Raw genomic sequence first — 17,629 nt, 5'->3', positions numbered from 1 at the left:
TTAGGGTGTCTGTTGCCCACAAAGCCATCTGCACAGTTTCCCGTGGTCGTCGCTTCCTCTTCTTCCAGTTGGCAAGTCTACGCTTGAGGCGATATCGTGGTCGCTGCTTTGACCTCATGACGATAGTCGCTGATGCCAGCCAGCTGACACAGGGAGAGTTAGTGGAGGTCAGGGTTGCCAGCCAGTAACACAAATGGATGTTGTGGCGATCACCGTAGATTCCAGGGTTGTTGTTCTAAGACGCTGAGTCAGCGGACCTTTTCCATGGACGTGTTGTGACCCAGTTGTAGGCCCACAGCTAGCCACACAGTCTTTCTCAGCTTCATCTGTAAGGTATGCCCATGAAGCATCCTTGTAATGTTCATCCACCGCTACATCAGGTTTCGCTGGAATTAATTCACAACCGTTCAAGTCACTCTCACTGATGTGGGCAGAAGTACACATTTCTGTCAAGTTCAGATCTTGTAGCTGGGTTTCTTGGCATGGGCACTGTCCCCGCAGGACGCCGCATATACAGTTCAAGTTAATCGCCTGGATGCAGCTGCCTAGCATCGAGTTCTTTCTTATGCAGCTGCCAAAGTCCAATTCGTTGTTTCTGTCTCGGCCATTGTTGGGGCCCGTATTCGTAATTTCACCCGACGACATCCAAGGCAAGGAATCAGAAACGGTCTTCAGGCTTTCATGGTTTGAATTCTCGCCAAAGGTACTGACAGATAAACAGAGGTCTTTAAGGTCCACAGCAGAAAGCTTGGACGCAGACCCAACGTTGTCTTGATCTGTACGGCTCATTGAGGTAGGCCTACTGGTAACAGGTACAACAGGAACAAATACTTCAGGCACATAACAGACTTCTCTTGTTTCTTCATTTGTTTCTTTCCTTTCGATTTGAAACATACCGTTCAGATCATCGCAGCAATCGTCGTCACGTTGCTCGCCTTAAAAGTCACCAGCAACAGACTTGCCCACAACACAGTCACAGACGGCGCTCCAATCCCCAGCGCCTCCATCACCACTGTTTGTGCAGCCACAGTCCTGACCAGGCAACTGCTCCTTCCCTAACGAGTTTATTCCTCCTTTTGCTTGCGACACAATGTTATCACTTTGGTCAATTTGGCCTTCTACTGGCAACACACTTTCATCTACTTTGTTCCACATCATGCTCCTCATCTTATTCCTAATCATGTTCAATTGTTCCTTTAATGCATCCCCACAGTCTTGGATGTTGCCCATTACATCAACAATCCCAGGCTCAATTTCAAATTGATAGGTCTCCGGATCTTCCTCTTCATCGATCAGAGCTTGCCGCAGACGAGCCGTGAGCGTTTCCCTGCTACCGACAGGTTTTAAACCTCGGTCTCGAAGCTCTTGTCTTAGCTCTTTAATTAAGAGCTGATGTAATAGCTTCAGCGATGCCATAGAGATCTAATCCTACCTCCTCTCGTTGAGTTGCCTATAAATCCCACTTCTGAAAACCAATTGTAATAAGTTAAGTGAGGCAACTCAACGAGGACATAGACGTTTATTTACATAGAGACATGACAAACACAAAGGGCATCTGCCTTGAGTACAGCATCTCCATATTGGCTCTCTACTTGGGCGGAAATCGTTAGTCTCTTCATGGCAACATCCTGTACTAGTTTGATTACTAGAAGTGCGCATCTCTGCACTAGCCTGGGTGGTGGTGCGCATGGCAAAGTCATAACAATATAATAATTTTTTTTAAACTGAAAAGGTATTTAAGGTGTCTAAAGAAAACAAAAAATGTTACTTTTTATAGATAAAAGCTGATTTCAACACACAGGTATATGTTTTTGTTTAAAATATTATGGGAGACATCAAATATGGGTGTTCTTCCTTTTCACTTTATACAAAGGGTTAACCTAAAAGACATATACATATAATACATATTTTATAGAATTTATGTCATAGTATATTTTAGAGTAATAACATTATTTATTATTACTATTAAGGACTATCAGATCAATAGTCCATATTCTACTAAATTTAGTAAAATAATGAATGAATAAGCATTGTTTTTTTTACATCCTTCATAAGTCATTACCGTAAATATTTCAAGATATTTAAAATAAAAAAAACAACAACAAAAAAAAAAACATTATCTTAATGTCTTTTAATTTTGTAGTAAATATAATAATAATTACATTAAGTATAAATATCATATTACAGATGCACATAAAAAAGAATTTAGGCACTACATGATTCTTGAAAAAAAAAAGTAAAAGTAAAATATTTTAAAGCACTAATTTTATATAAGCTGATTCTAAAATTTAGGAACATTAGTCGTTTTTTTGTAGTTGAAACTAACTGAAATATATTGGGTTTATGTGTTGGTTCTAAAAGGTAAAACAAAGACAATACTATTGAATAAAGACTTTTAAAAATGTGTGGTAATGGTGGGATATTCTAACATGTCCTAAGTAATAATATATCTGCTAGTTCCCCTAGATTGATGTTGTTACTTAAAATAACATGTATCCCACAATTTGTTTTTTATATTGGAGTAACAGGGTAAGCAAAAGGAAAATTTTTTTTTTACAAGACAGAAATATTAGAAGAACAGTTAAATTAAAATTTATTATTATACTATGAGAATTTTATTAATTAACTATGGAGAGATACATAACAAACTTATGGCCATAACTTTATAACTTTGCAACATTTCCCAGTATATAAACAATTATTGGGATCATAACCATTATTGTACAAAAATTGCTTTATGATAACCACAAAACAAGAAGGATATAATCAAAGTAGAGATTTTAATAACCATGAAAGTAGTTGCAAAATTTTGGCTACGATCCCTCCTAACAAGTTTAATTGAGTCCGATAGTGTCAGCTTAAATCTTTTTGTGTACTATTTAAAAATTATATCTTATGAAAAAATAATGAAGGCCTTTTTCATTAAAGTACAGACTCTAGTCTATATTAAAACAACTGCATGCTAAGTTTTTTTTTTTTTATTTTTTTTTTATATTAAGAATAATACAATAAAAAAAATCTTAAATACTTAAAAGCCAAATAAAATTAATAGCACCAATCAATAAAATTTGAAAAACTTTTTTTTTCAACACCCAGCCAATATAGAGGCAAGCACCAAGTTACAGTTAAATCCAAAACTGTATGTCATTTATAAACCGATATATAAAAAAATAATTAATAATAATAATAATAAATGTAGGATGAAGAAAAATTGAAGAAATTCTAGATATTTTATTTTTATTTTGAAGTTGTTCAGCTTTTATTTTGAAAATTATATTAGCTGTTTTCCTAAGCTATAAATCTGCTTTGACTATTTTGTTTCCCAAAATAAAATAAAAATTAAGTGTACCATGGTCTTTTTCTTGCCCATCTAATAGTATAACCAGAATCTACACGAATCTTGATGGATGCAGCTTCAGCTGTACGGACAGTTTCTTTCACTGCTTGCATCAAATTTTGGGCATTGCCAACAAGCATTTCAGTAGCTTCTTGGTCTTCTTCTGAGCCTGGAGAAACACAAATTTGAATTTCAGAAACATTCACCATTTAATAATGATTGACTTTTTTAAGATAATCACACATTTATGAATTAAAGAAATAATGTTAGCAAAAAAAAAATTAAGAAAGAAAGAAAAAAATGCTTATTGTTTAAAATTGTTACAAATAATCAGGAGAAACTCTAATGATGATACATAAAGTAAAATAATAAAGAATTTAATTTAGTTATAAATATGTATATAGAAAAAAAAGTGAACATTATCTTTACCCATTTTTATGCAGTAGAATTTAAAGGTATAATAAAACAAGCATTTATGTATTAATTTCTGCACAATAATTATCTCTAAATGAATGGTACATAGTGAAGGATTCCTTTAGCAATAGAATGCAGTGTTTACAGAAGGCTACTAATGCAGTATGATACATTAGGAAGTTACCAGCTGTTGTTTTTTTTTAACTTCCATATGAAAAAAGCTCTTTCTCATTTATCATGACAACATTTTGAAATGAAAATATTTTTTGTTGCCAAAAATATTTTTTACCACATTTGACAAAATTGCAGTGTACAAAACTTCCTCCTTCAAAATTAGTATTAATGAAACTTTTTAAGGTACTAATGATACATAAATTATTAAAACTAGTTTTTATTATAATAATAATAAACTTCTCTTTATCTTTTCTTAAAGCTGGAAATAGTTTGCTATTGGGTAAATAAACTTACAAGACAAATTTAACAGGTTATTTAGAGCAAACCTTCTAGCATTAATTAAAGACAAAAAAAGGTACCGTAAGGACAAAAAAGTGAGAAAAGAAAACCACTCATGATCTGATGCTTGCTATTTCAATGCCTAAGCAATATGATTAATGCTTTATCAAGAAATTTTAATATAGGCCTATACAGCTACTTGAGCAATTCTCTCTCTCATAATATGTATATATATATATACAGTGCTTTTTTTGCGACGCTACTAACCGGTAAGGTGTACCAGCACCTTTTTCAATGTGGGGAAAAAATATTACTTTCTTGTATTTTAACCTTTATTATTAATTTATTAGTAGTTTAAATGTAGGCAATCTATCACTGAGTACCAGCACCTATTTAAAAAAAAAAAAAGCACTGTATATCTATATCAAACTATCTATATATATATATATATTAAGCAAATTGTAAGGAATATGTATGTATGTCCTCATAGAAATCAAAACCAGTTGACCAATCTTTGTTCACAAATTGATACAAATTGGAAGTTATTATAAGAAACAAAAAAAGTATTACAGATCTATTATTGAACAAGGCAAACATTAATAAGCTATCTTCAAATATATTTTTAAAAATATATTAGAATTACACAATCACTTTAATTAAAAGCATCACTTTCTCTGCCACGTTTTTTTCCTGGTACTGTTCCCTGAAGGAAGGTCCTGTGGACATTGTAATATAGTCATAGAATTTTAGTTTGCATTTGTTTTACAGTAGTTGGCAGATCATCGTTGGGTCCAATTGCTGTACTAATCTTGTCTCTAATCTCTTCGTTGTAATGCGGTTTTAGCATCCCAATGTCATTGCTAAAATCCTCCTCTCTAGTGCTGTAGTCAGTGCCCAAGATTCGCAAGAATATAGGAATGTGGCCATGACAAGGGAGCGCATAAGTCTGATTTTTTTATGCTGCCTTTCCATATTGTTTTGCAAGAGCTGCTGTGGACTGAGCAATTCTGGCCAGTAGTTCAAGTTTAGTTCCTTCATCTGAGATGATAGCTTTGAGGTATTTAAAACCACTGACACTTGTTAGCTTTTCACCTCCAATATTGATGTCCCTTTTAAAGGCCTGTTGGCTATTGGTCAAAATTTTTTTTTTGCATTTATTTGCATACCATATGCTGCCGAAGTCTTGTCTATGCACATCATTAAGTCAGCTAGATCTTCTGCGAAGCAAAGAGAGCCCTGAATGAAGCTGTGTCAGGAACCCAAATTCCCTGCTCGGACCTGAAACAGAGTATAGCCTCTGCCACTTGGCAGAGAGTGGCAGTATTGGTGGGAGGCTGAGACCCATAACAAGCTATGATGGGTTGTGGTGTATGTCAGGCAGCAGTCCTCATCTACGGGTCTGACATGGCATGGAAGCACGACCGTGTCCAGACTTAGGATTGGCCACACTTACGACACATGCCTTTGTGGTAAAGGGAGAGGAGCCCCCATTGTGTGATTACTGTGATGCTTACTTTACCGTACAGCATATTCACCTTGAATGCCCCAGATACCAGGATATTAGATGGAAATATTTTAGAATAGACAACCGCAAAACACTGTCTAAGGGCGTTGATCCTGGGAAAATACTGAGCTTTATCCGTGAGGTGGGGTTGACTACTAAAATTTAGTTGACATTGAGCAAAGAACCAGTAACCCTTGAGGGATTATGAGCACGACATGGCCTAAATAGTGCAAAAAAATCAAAAATCTTCTTCTGTCTGTTAGACCATCTGTCATCCAAAGTGCAAGTTATTATTCACAGAATCTTCATAGTCCCAGAGAGCATCTTCCATTATCCTTTCAAGGAAGACATTGAAAAGAGTTGGTGAAAGTAGGCAGCCTTGTCTCACTCCATCTGTGGTTTTAAACCAGTCCCAAATGTTTAAGCTTTCTTGAAATCAATAAAGACAGAAAAAATTCCTTTGTTATTGAAAGTATTTATTGAAGAATATCCTGAGGTTTAGTATTTGTTCTGTTGTGCTGCAACCTTGTCTATTACCTGCTTGTTATTCTGATATAATTTTGTCTGCTATCAGTTTCAGCCGGTTTAATGCAATATAATTTAATTATATATTACATTATAAGTTCTATAGATACTATTTACTAATTAGTGTTTAGTAATTTTCTCCATTATATAATTATTTACAAAGGTCCTCTGAGTGTAGCTTATAGTTTAGGAAAGATGTTATACAGGCCACATTTTGGAATTGTTGAAGTTGGTAAAAGAATGAGGGCATCACTGGGAGAAGTGCATAGACCTAAAAGAAGATTATGATGCAAAATGCAAATAATTTGAAGAAAACCCCCCACTATGTTTTAATGTTAAGTCGGCAACCTTTCAGTGTATTATACATGCCAGAATGTGCTTTTTAGCAGATATCAGCTAGATAAAATATAATAAGAATAACTTAAAATTTGTATAGCATGCTTAAGGGACAAAATACTGTTAAGAACATTTGAGGTTATAGGTAACAAAATGCTTAAGGCCCCCATAAGTTGAAGGACAAATGAAAATAAGCACAAGATTTCCTGATTAAGACATACACAAAACCAATCAAACTTATTAGTGGATGTGAATTTTAATTATATGTAACTGATGATTATTTAAAATTTTATAAAAATAGTTTTAATGTGTATCATTATATATATATATATATATATATATATATATATATATATATTAGGGGTGCACCGGATAGTACTTTTTGATATCCGACCGGAGCCGGATATAACCGGATAGTAAAATAAGATATTCGGCCGGAGCCGGATACCTACATGACTCAAACAGCTCGTTTTACTGAAGTTTTTGCAAATCTTTTATATAACATACCTATATTCATATTATTTTGTTATTTACTTTCTTACTTTAAACTCTATCACTGATTGATAAATTAAAATGAACAGCATTTTTTTTTTACAGATATGCTTATCATAAACTAATCTTTGTAACATGAGATGGTGTGTGCGTATGTATTGTAAAGTAGAATGTGGGATAACTCATGCAGAATATATAAACTTATATGTAACTAATGTAAATCTTTTAAAGGAAAAGTTCACTCTTGGTTTTATAGCGTAAATCTTTCTTAAGTACAATCTAAGTTGTATAGTGGGTAGATGTTTGTGTTCATGTATTTGACACCATCAACTTGTCATTAGGCTCGTGTTTTAAAGGCCACAAACCGCTTCTGGTTTGTATCTAATACAGATAATGGCTTAGTAAATATCTTAAGTACAGCAAATTTGCAGCCGTATGCTGGTCATTAAATTTTGTACAATGCAAAACATAGCTGCTTCGGTCAAATGACTCATTCAACCAATGGGCAGTTAAACCAAAATATGATTCGGTGGTATTATCAGCTGTCCAAGTGTCCGTTGAGAAAGCGATGCTTTTAGCATCAGATAGCATTTCACGAAGCTTTGAGGAAATATTGTCGTAGATATCTGGAATAACACGTTCTGTAAAATATTTGCGACTAGGCACAGTGTATCTTTTCTCCAGTACTTGTAAAAGTCCAATAAATCCAGGCTTCTCAACTACTTGGTAAGGTTCCATGTCAGTTGCAATCATCTTTGCTAAGGCCAAGTGAATGCGTTTAGCATTATCACTATTAATATCCCACAATTTAGCTTTGTCTAAGACCTCTTTAATCCCTGGTTGCTGCTTGTGTGTGAGGCTTGACGAATCACTGGAGCTCGTAGACGTACTGGCACAGGCAGTGATATTACTTGATGCTGATTTCAATGCAGTCATTTCGTTGAATAAGTCTGGGTGTTTCGAGCGTAGATGACTAATCATAGTGGTGGTTGAGAAGTCTTTAGGTTTGCCTGGTTTACCACGTGACATTACTATTTTACAAGCATTGCAAACTGCTTTAGAGTTGTCCATTGTTTTGACATTAAAGTAACGCCATATAAGTGATGACTTTTTATCAGCCATTATTATTAGTATTTAATTTACTAAATGCCCTTGCAAGCCAGTTTTATACCCGTGGCTTGTGTAACAAAATACTTGTAGGGGTGTGTCCTGTAGTTCAGCGCTCTAATTTACATTTCTCTTCAAGTAAACAAACTTAGTGTCATCATCTAGTGACCTCTAGACAGTGTCAATATGTCTTAACAATTTGGTTTGTGGTCCAGACCCTTGATTGACAACCTATCTCATAATAAACAAACTCATACCAGATTAACCTTATAGAGATTTGGCTTGTAGTCCCGCCCCTAATAAAAATTCTACTCCAAGTAAACAAACTCAGTTCCCTCATAAGATGTGACCTCTAGAAAGTGTCAACACGCTGACATCTGGCTTAATGTGGTCAGCTGCCTATCCGTGAACTCAATGTTATGGACTAAACAAACAAAAGGAGGTGGGGGTGCTCATCTCTACCTCTGGAGATATACTCGCACATCTAGACAGATTATCAGCGTGACGTAGTTAAGGAATATTACGTGTTTACAAGACCACTCAAAGGTCAAGATAAGCTTTTAAAATGTGCCAGACATCGCTGCTACGTATGTAATACGAATTTATAATGTAAAGTCTAGTCCACCCCCCCCCCCCAAATAAAAAACCTAGTTCCCTTGTGTGACCTCTAGAGAGTGCTTACGTCCATCGTATCTGACTTGGGGTCACCTGTCAATCAATGAACTCAATGTGATGGGCTAAACAAATAAAAGGGGGAGGGAGTTGTTCATCTAGAAATATACCTGGTTACCTTAGAGGTGTGGCTCTTGTAGTCCAGCCCCCCCCCCCCCCCCCCTAATAAAGATTAACTACTTAGTAAACAAACTCAGTTCCCCCGAAAGGTGTGACCACTAGAGAGTGTCAATACGTTGACATTAAACCTACGTCCATCGTATTTAACATGTGGTTACTGACCCATAAAAAATTCAATGTGATGGACTAAACAAATAAAAGGGGGTGGGAGTTGTTCATCTCTACCTCTGGAGATATACCCGCACAGCTAGACAGACGTCTGGTCAGCATGACGTAGTCAAGGAATGTAGCATTTTAACGTTAACTAACTTACTCAAAGGTCAAGACAAATTGAAAAAAGTGCCAGCCATTGCTGCTCTGTATGTAAGCGCATTTATGATGTAAAGTTTCATTTATTAACACGCCTTGTCTTTATAATAAACGATGTTTGGTGCATATTCATAATGGCTCTATTTTTAAGCACATTATTTTGTTTTCATATAAACATTAATACATTCTATAACAGACATTAATGGAACTAGGTCCACTTTATGCATATTAAATTATGTACTTTTTACTATCTGGTTTACTATCCGGTAGTGATATCCGACCGGAGCCGAATAGCACCGGATAGTAAAAATGCCGGATATTCGGCAGAAGCCGGAGGGACTATCCGGTGCATCCCTAATATATATATATATATATATATATATATATATATATACATACATATATATATATATATATATATATATATATATATATATAAATATGCTGTAATAACTATGCATGGAGAGGGGGGAACTGATGTGTGAGGGACATCGTTCCGACCACAGATAATGCCAAGACATTCATCTCATTTCCATGAGATGATCCATAGTCGCTTCGCGACTGAAGGAGGCCATAGTAGTAATAATCTAAGGGAGGCAACTCAACAAGGACAGGTCTTTTAACAGAACTTTACATGCTTTATTAACAGAACATCACAAATACATAATAACAATGTCTGCAGTTTCTTCTCAAGCTCCTTAACTTAGGCGGAACTATGTTGTTTCTATTAATGTCAAAATCCATCTCTAGTCTAGATCCTAACAGTGCACAACTTCTGCAGAAACTAGATGTCAGTGCCTATCACAGTTACAAATCAGTTACACATTGCATTCTTCTTTACAAGTGTTCCTCCCTGAACACTTTTTAGAGTTGTGGAGATCAATCAGTGAGGATGATAGACATCAGAGATATTTATTCCCCACCAAGCAATTTGCCAGTTCTCACAGTCTGTTGCTTTCTATTCCTTCAGTAGGCCAACCTGCTCTTGTTAAGATGTGATAGTTGCTTTGCCTTCTTCATGACGGTTGTTTTTGATGCCAACCTGTGGGTGTCATCAAGGCAATAAGTCTAACACACTGCTTCAGCAAACTTCTTGATGGACATTTCGTGAAAGAGTTGTAGGCCCTCAGAAAGTCAGGGTCTCAAACACTTAGTCATTTTCATCTGTGTCAGGAAAATATGTCCATGAGTCTCTTTTGCAACCTTCCATATTTCTTAATCTGTCTGATTGATTAAGGTTTTTCTAGCAAGTAGATCATTAATAAAAGCTGCAGGCACATAACAGACTTCTCTAGTTTCTTTCCTTTCAGGTAGGTATTTCTCGTTGAGATCATCGCAGCAACCTTTATAACGTTACTCATCTTTAAAGCTAAACCCATAAGACAGTCGCAGATGGCACTTCAACCCCCTGAGCCTCCGTCATCACTGTTTGTACAGCCACATTCCTGACCATACAACAGCTCTTTCACAAACGAGTCTATTTGATCTTCCCCTCACGACACCATTATATCCAACTTGTACTGCATTTTACTAATGCTTCATCAAGCGTGTCAATCTTGTTTATCTTAAACTGCATTTTGCATAGAAGCTCGGTGATATTAGGTTTAATTTCATATATTGACAGGTTCCTGGATTAGAGCTTGCCTGTGGAGTGTCCTTAGAGCTTCATTGTCCTTCTTTATGCATTACAACCCATGCTATCAGAGTTCTTTCAGTTTCACAGATGCCAAGGAAAATCTTATCTCCTCTCCATTGAGTTGCCTATAATCACATTTTGACACCAATGGAATAAATTTAAAGTAGGCAACTCAACAAGGATAAATACATAATAACAATGTCTGCCTTGAGCACAGCTTCTTCTCAAGCTCCTCGACTTGAACAGAACTCCATGGTTTCAATCTAATGTCAACAGTGATCTCTAATCTAGTTCTTTAACAGTGCACAACTTCTGCTAATCGAGATGTCAGTGTGATGCGCATCACAGAGTTACAACAATATAAATATACACATAAATGTAGGCTTATGGAACCTGATGTAAATAGATCCTAAAATACCAAAACATTCTTCAAGCACACAAAATGTTTAAGTAATTAGACTAGGCTGGTTTTAAGACCAAAATTAATCACCTTTTAGTCAGATCAGTGATCCGAATGGACTGTATCTTATCTTATCTTATATAATACAGACGTTACTTCAAAAAAAAAGATTACGTCCTACGTGTCATGCATTTAGTCATGCATATTAACCAATGACTTAAATTCTGCCAAGTCACTGGTTTTCCTGGTTAGCTCAGGCAACCCATCCCATGCTCTAATAGCACTAGGGAAGGAGTATTTGTACACATATGGGACAAAGAATGTGCCTTTATCTTTGTGTCTTCCAGAGTATTTTATTAGATTTTTTAAAATTGTAAAATATTGAGAAACATATAGACTTAAGCCCCATTCGACGCATATGGCTGCAAGATCTCTTCACAGAATTCAATCTAAGGCGACTTTCACAGCCACTTCCCAGCAGGCGACCCATTCTATGCTCTAATAGCACTAGGGGAGAAGGAGCATTGTACAAATTTGTCCTAGCATATGGGACGAGGAATGTGCCTTTATCTTTGTGTCTTTCAGAGTATTTTATTAATTTTGTTTTTGTATTTGAAGATTATGGTTCAGTGTTTTATGTATAATTGCTACTTTACTTTTGAGTCTTCTGTCCTGAAGGCTTTCTAAATTTAGTGATTTTACTAAAGGTGTTACTCTGGTTAAATGTGAATATTCGTTTGTTATGAATCTCACTGATCTATTTTGTGTCTGTTCCAGTTTCTTAATGTTATCTTGAGTTGAGGGGTCCCAAACGGAGGATGCATATTCTATTATTGGCCTAACCAAGGTTAAATAACATTTTAATTTTATGTTCTTAATTGATTTTCAGAAATTTCTTTTAATAAATCCTAATGCTTTGTTTGATTTTTTTATAGTTTCATCAATATGTGGATTCCATGACAGTTTTTCATTTATTATAACACCTAGGTGTTTTGCGTTTTTAGTCTGTGTTACTGGTTTGCCATGAATAAGATAAGTGGAATTAATTTGTTTTAGTTTTTTTTTGTTACTCATTACAACTGACATTTTTCTGGGTGGAAAGACATGCTCCAATTCGATTCCCATTTCTGTAATTCATCTAATTCTCTTTGTAAAATTTCTGTGTCTTGTGTTGTTTTTATTGTTCTATATATTATGCAATCGTCTGCAAATAATCTGACTTTTGTTCCTGAGGTAATGCAATTTGGTAAATCATTTATGTAAATTAAGAATAGTAGTAGACCTAGGACAGTTCCTGAATTTACTGTTATCGGTGTTGATTTAGAGCCATTTATTATTACAGTTTGTTCTCTCCCTATCAGAAAATCTTTAATCCACTGATGCAATGGACCATTAATGCCGAAATATTTTAATTTTTTAAGCAAACTATGGTGGTGAACACTTTGTCAAAAGCCTTGGAAAAATGTAGTAAGATAGCATCTATTTGTTCACTATTATCTAAACCTTTTGAAAAGTCATCAATTAGTCCTATTAGTTGTGTTTCACATGATCTATATTTCCTAAAGCCATGTTGGTATGGTGTGAGGACATTATGTTTGTCTAAGTGGTTTATGATGTTGCTACATATTATGTGTTCTAGGATTTTACATGTGATGCTGGTAAGTGATACTGGTCTGTAGTTTCCTGGGTCAGATTTTTCTCCTTTTTTAAATAGGGGGGTGACATTAGCTTCTTTCCAGTCCTTTGGTACTCAGCCCTGGTTAAGCGATGCCTAAAAGAGTATTTTGAACACTGGGGCTAGTTCATTGCTTAGTTCTTTGAGTAATCTAGCTGGAATACCATCAGGTCCAGATGCTTTATTTGGATTGGTGTTGGCTAATAGTTTTTGGATTCCATTTTCTTGTACTACTATATCTTCTATGTTGTCTACTTGGTTCAAATTAAGTAATATGTCTTTGTCTCCTGGGGCTGAGAATGCTGATGCAAAGTATTTGTTTAGGATGTTTGCTTTAGTTTCATTATCATTATGTATTATGTTATGTTCATCTTTTAATGGCGCTATGCCTGTTGTTTCCATTTTCTTAGACTTAATGTATGACCATAGTTTTTTGTTGTTATCTTTAGATATTACATTGTTTATGTATTCACTCTGCAGCTGTCTGCTTACTTTTTGGGTCAGGTGTTTGATTTTTATACACTTTTTGTAAACTCTTTCTGCCATAGTTTCTTTTAATTTTCTATATAGGTTTTCCTTCTGTTTACAAAGCTTTAGTCTATTATTAAACCACATTTATTTATTTTGTTTGATGTGTATTTAGTTGGTATATGATTTTCTATAATGCTTTTAAGATAGTTTTTTATGAAATTCCAGAGGTCATCGACTGGTTGGTTAATGTCTTTTTCTAATAAGAATGTTTGTTGAAAGTTTATTGCAGCTTGGTAAAGTTGTGTAAAGTTACATTTACTCCAGAATAAGATTTTTCTTTTGGGTTTTATATTGGCTTCTGCTTTTATCTGTGTATTTTTATGATCTCATGGTCTGATAGACTGGGGATAATATCATAATCAACTACTAATCCAGGTCTGTTGGTTACGAAGAGATCTAATGTGTTTAATCTAGTTGGTTTTTTAATGATTTGATCTAAACTTAGGTTGTGTAAAGTTTCTATAAAAAGCTCATTTATGTCTTTAAGGTTTTGGTATTTATCTTAATGTTTTCCAATTTATATCAGGTAGGTTAAAATCACCCATAATCCAAAAACTGCATTTTTATTTGTCTCTTTAAGTGTAGTAAACTGATTACATAGTTCCTGCATGTATTTTAAACTAGAATTTGGTGGTCTGTAAATACTGCCTATTATTAGGGATGTTGAGGTGGTATTAATTTTACAAAATGTTGATTCTATATTTTTCGAGTTAGGTAAGGTAATTTCTTCTGCTATGAGTGTTTTTTTTATTATTGCTAAAAGAACTCTTCCATGATTATCAGCCCTATCTTTTCTACAAATTTCTGCATTATAATTTTCAGGATGTAGCCAAGTTTCTGTTTCTGCAATTATGTCTGGTTTCTCACATTCTAATAAAATTTCTAAGTCTGCTGTTTTGTTCCTAATGCTTTGAAAATGTATTACTAAGTTTTAAGGTATTTTGGTATTACTTCTTTAGTATGTTGATCTAATATAAATTGTAACAGTTTGAATCCAAAATTTAAATAAATGATGTTTCAAAAGAAAACCTTCAATCAAGTATTGTAAATCAACATACTATTTCTAACATATTTTTTCCCAAAGGATAAGTACTTTAGTTGCTTAGAATAAAGTACTTGAATGTAGTTCTTTACTACCTTTTAAGCATTTCATTAATAATGCATTTCTTTTTAAGATGAATTTCTTTATAAAAAAAAAAATCTCTTTAAATATAAATATAAACACCTATGAAAATATAGTCTCTATGAACTTAAAAAAACTGGTTCTCAAAATATCTAAGATGAACAATATTCCAAACTTAAATTGAAACTTTCAATATGATTAAGCTGTTAAAGCATTAATTATCATATTAAGTGCCAGTTTGAGTGTTAAATTTAAAAATAATTTAATTTTAAGAAAATAGTGGTTGCTAATATTTTTCCACAAATTAAAATAGTTTTAGCATGTGTTGCTATAACTATTTTATACATTTATTTGTATTTATTAAACTCAATTGTTTCTTCACCTTTATGCATAAAAATGGTAATTAAAAAATATTATTACATCATTTCTAGCATTTCCCATGCAAAAGACATACAAAAATTGACAATTACCACAGGCTATTTCACTTCCATCAGGTGCTGGAATTGGCTCTGTTATAATTATGGACAATAATCTAATATTAATGTAATGAGGTTTAACTTATTAAATTTTTGTTCTATTCTGTAGCAAAAAAAAAAATGCTTACATTTGTTTCCATCAAGATTTATAAGCTTAAATATAAAATATTACTATATACTTGTAGTCTATAAAAAAAAGCAGTTTAAAAAAATCTTAATGTAATTTAATAAGAGTTTTAAAATATTGAATATTACTAATTTTAAATCCTTTAGTTTTGAAGCAATTCATTTGAATATGAGATTTTCAATAAGTTTTTGAAAATTTATTTTTAAAATTTCTATTTTTTAATCCTTTAGTTTTAAAGTAATTTATTTGAATATGTCTGTGCTTGTCTTGTGATATTCAGTTATTGAAAACCAACACCAATTGCTAGAAGATACTATGAATCTGGAGACTTTACTAGTTACATATTTTAAAATCTCAAAGATCTTAAGATTTTTTACAACTTTAAATCACTAGTTAATTAATCTAGGGCAAACTATTTTCAATATAACTGCTCTTAATATTGTTCTTACATAAGTTTTATTACACTTAAAAGTTTTTATCTATTAAAAAATAATAAGTAAATGAAGCCATTATCATTAACCAAAGCAATATATAAAAGTACCTTGAGCTCCCAACATTGTAGCTTTCACTGTTGATAAGATTTTTAATTGTGTACCAATAGTAGGAATACGCTCACAAACACTTAACAGATTCTGCACATTAATTAAAATGAAAAAAAAAGCATAAGATTAGAAACAAATAGTAGCTAATATAAAAAGTTAAATTCAATACAAAATATATATAGCTAAATTTAACAATAATAAAATACTTTCTATCAAGCATAACATACCATTCTCATTTTTTTATCAGTACATTCAGCAGCCAACTTCTTAGCCAGCCGTGTAACTTCTTCCGAAGCTTCTGCAATAGCCTTAGCAGTAGCTATTAGATCTTTTTTAGTGCCTCCTTCACCTCTAATTCAAAGAAAGCAAAATCATTTTTTCATACGCATATAATATTAATAATAAATTAAATAATATTATATATCACTGGTGCGGTCAATGCACTTTGAAAACATAACAGAAATAAAACAGGAGAACTAATGATAAATTTGTAAAAGGTAGATCTTAAGTAAACAGAGCAAGAGAGTTCATGGATGCAGAAATCTCAGATAATATGGAGTGATCAGATAACTAATGTACTAGGACATTTCATCATTATATATATATATATATATATATATATAGTTCATCCAATGTGGTTTGATGATGACCACTTTTGTCATCCAGGTGGCTGAGGGCTTTGCACTGGGGTTTTATGCCTCCTGTGGCTGGTGAAACCTATGTGAGCCTGAAATGTTCGGCTGCACACTGGGCAGGTTATTCCAGCTGGAGCTAGTGTCACTGGACTTACTTTTTTTCTCGGACACTTTTCTTCTTCCAGTGCTGTTCTCTTGTCCATTTTGACTTGTTAAAGAAGCAGTGGTCAGATAATTTGGATAGACTAAGAAATCTTGTGGATGAAGCTGTAGATTCTGAAGCACTCATCAGGGGCTGAAGTTTTTTTTTTTTTTTCTTCAAATTTGTGATGATAATATAATTTTAATTATTGTGCACTGAATTCTTTCCAGAAAAGATTTTTCAAAGCATTTGCAGCCTAAAAGATTTTTTTTTATCAAACAAAAAAAGAGCATTTCTATTGACACCCATAATAAAAAATATAATTTATACTAATATTAGATTTTAATAATCTATTTGCAAAGGACATCAGTATTGGAGGTGAAAAGATGGCAAGTGTTAGAAGCTTTAAATACCTAGGAGCTATCATATCAGATGAAGAAACTAATCCTCAACTACTAGCCAGAATTGCAAAGTCCACAGCATCACTTGCAAAGCTGAAAACTATCTGGAATGACAACAGCATAGTCATCGGCACTAAAATCAGACTAATGCACTCCTTGGTCATGGCCACTTACTTGTATGCTTGGAAATCTTGGATACTAACTACAGAATTGTCCATCATGGTTTGATAATGACGACCTCTGTCATACAGGGGGCTGAGGGCTGTGCACTGGGGTTTTGTGCCTCATCCTGTCACTGGCGAGAGTGAGCCTGGAAAGTTTGACTGCACACTGGGCAGGTTATTCTAACCGGAGCTAGTGTCATTGACCTTGCTTTTTTTCTCTGATGCTTTTCTTCTGCAAGAGCTGTTCTCTTGTCCTCTGCAATTTGTGCACCAGTTTTCACAGTATGATGCCAAGATGCTCTATCATGTGCTTCTGTCTTCCAGGTGGCTGGGTCAATGCTGAAGGCTTTCAGAGAAGTGTCTAACAGCTCAGCATTGCAGTGATTCAGATAGGAGTACCTACAGCAAGCTTTATTGTTGATTCTGTAATTAAATATGGTCAAATGTGGCTACACCAATGCAGCCACAACTGAACCTTAGAAACATTATGATTTTGAAGTAGCAATAA

At 34.1% G+C, this 17,629-nt stretch overlaps 2 protein-coding genes across 5 annotated transcripts in view; both read right to left on the bottom strand.

The window, feature by feature from the left end:
* Positions 1–3,227: 3,227 nt before the first annotated feature.
* Positions 3,228–17,629, bottom strand: part of LOC106071006 (vinculin-like) — a 135,814-nt gene continuing 121,412 nt past the window's right edge. For 3 of the 4 annotated variants that reach the window (XM_056043292.1, XM_056043291.1, XM_056043294.1), the window contains 4 exons: positions 16,007–16,130; positions 15,779–15,869; positions 15,105–15,143; positions 3,228–3,506 (listed from right to left, as the gene is read on the bottom strand). In XM_056043292.1, the coding sequence (XP_055899267.1) occupies positions 3,340–3,506; positions 15,105–15,143; positions 15,779–15,869; positions 16,007–16,130 (421 nt within the window). In that variant the 3' untranslated portion in view covers positions 3,228–3,339. The remainder of the gene's footprint in view (positions 3,507–15,104; positions 15,144–15,778; positions 15,870–16,006; positions 16,131–17,629) is intronic. The other variant, XM_056043293.1, reaches the window with a different exon arrangement.
* Positions 4,610–17,629, bottom strand: part of LOC129928594 (zinc finger BED domain-containing protein 4-like) — a 243,276-nt gene continuing 230,256 nt past the window's right edge. The window contains exon 2 of the mRNA XM_056043299.1: positions 4,610–8,518. Coding sequence (XP_055899274.1) covers positions 7,443–8,183 — 741 coding nt within the window. The 5' untranslated portion in view covers positions 8,184–8,518 and the 3' untranslated portion in view covers positions 4,610–7,442. The remainder of the gene's footprint in view (positions 8,519–17,629) is intronic.

This window comes from Biomphalaria glabrata, chromosome 10 (genome assembly GCF_947242115.1).
Source record: "Biomphalaria glabrata chromosome 10, xgBioGlab47.1, whole genome shotgun sequence".
Lineage (NCBI taxonomy): Eukaryota > Metazoa > Mollusca > Gastropoda > Planorbidae > Biomphalaria > Biomphalaria glabrata.
This window is presented reverse-complemented; position numbering and strand designations above follow the sequence as displayed.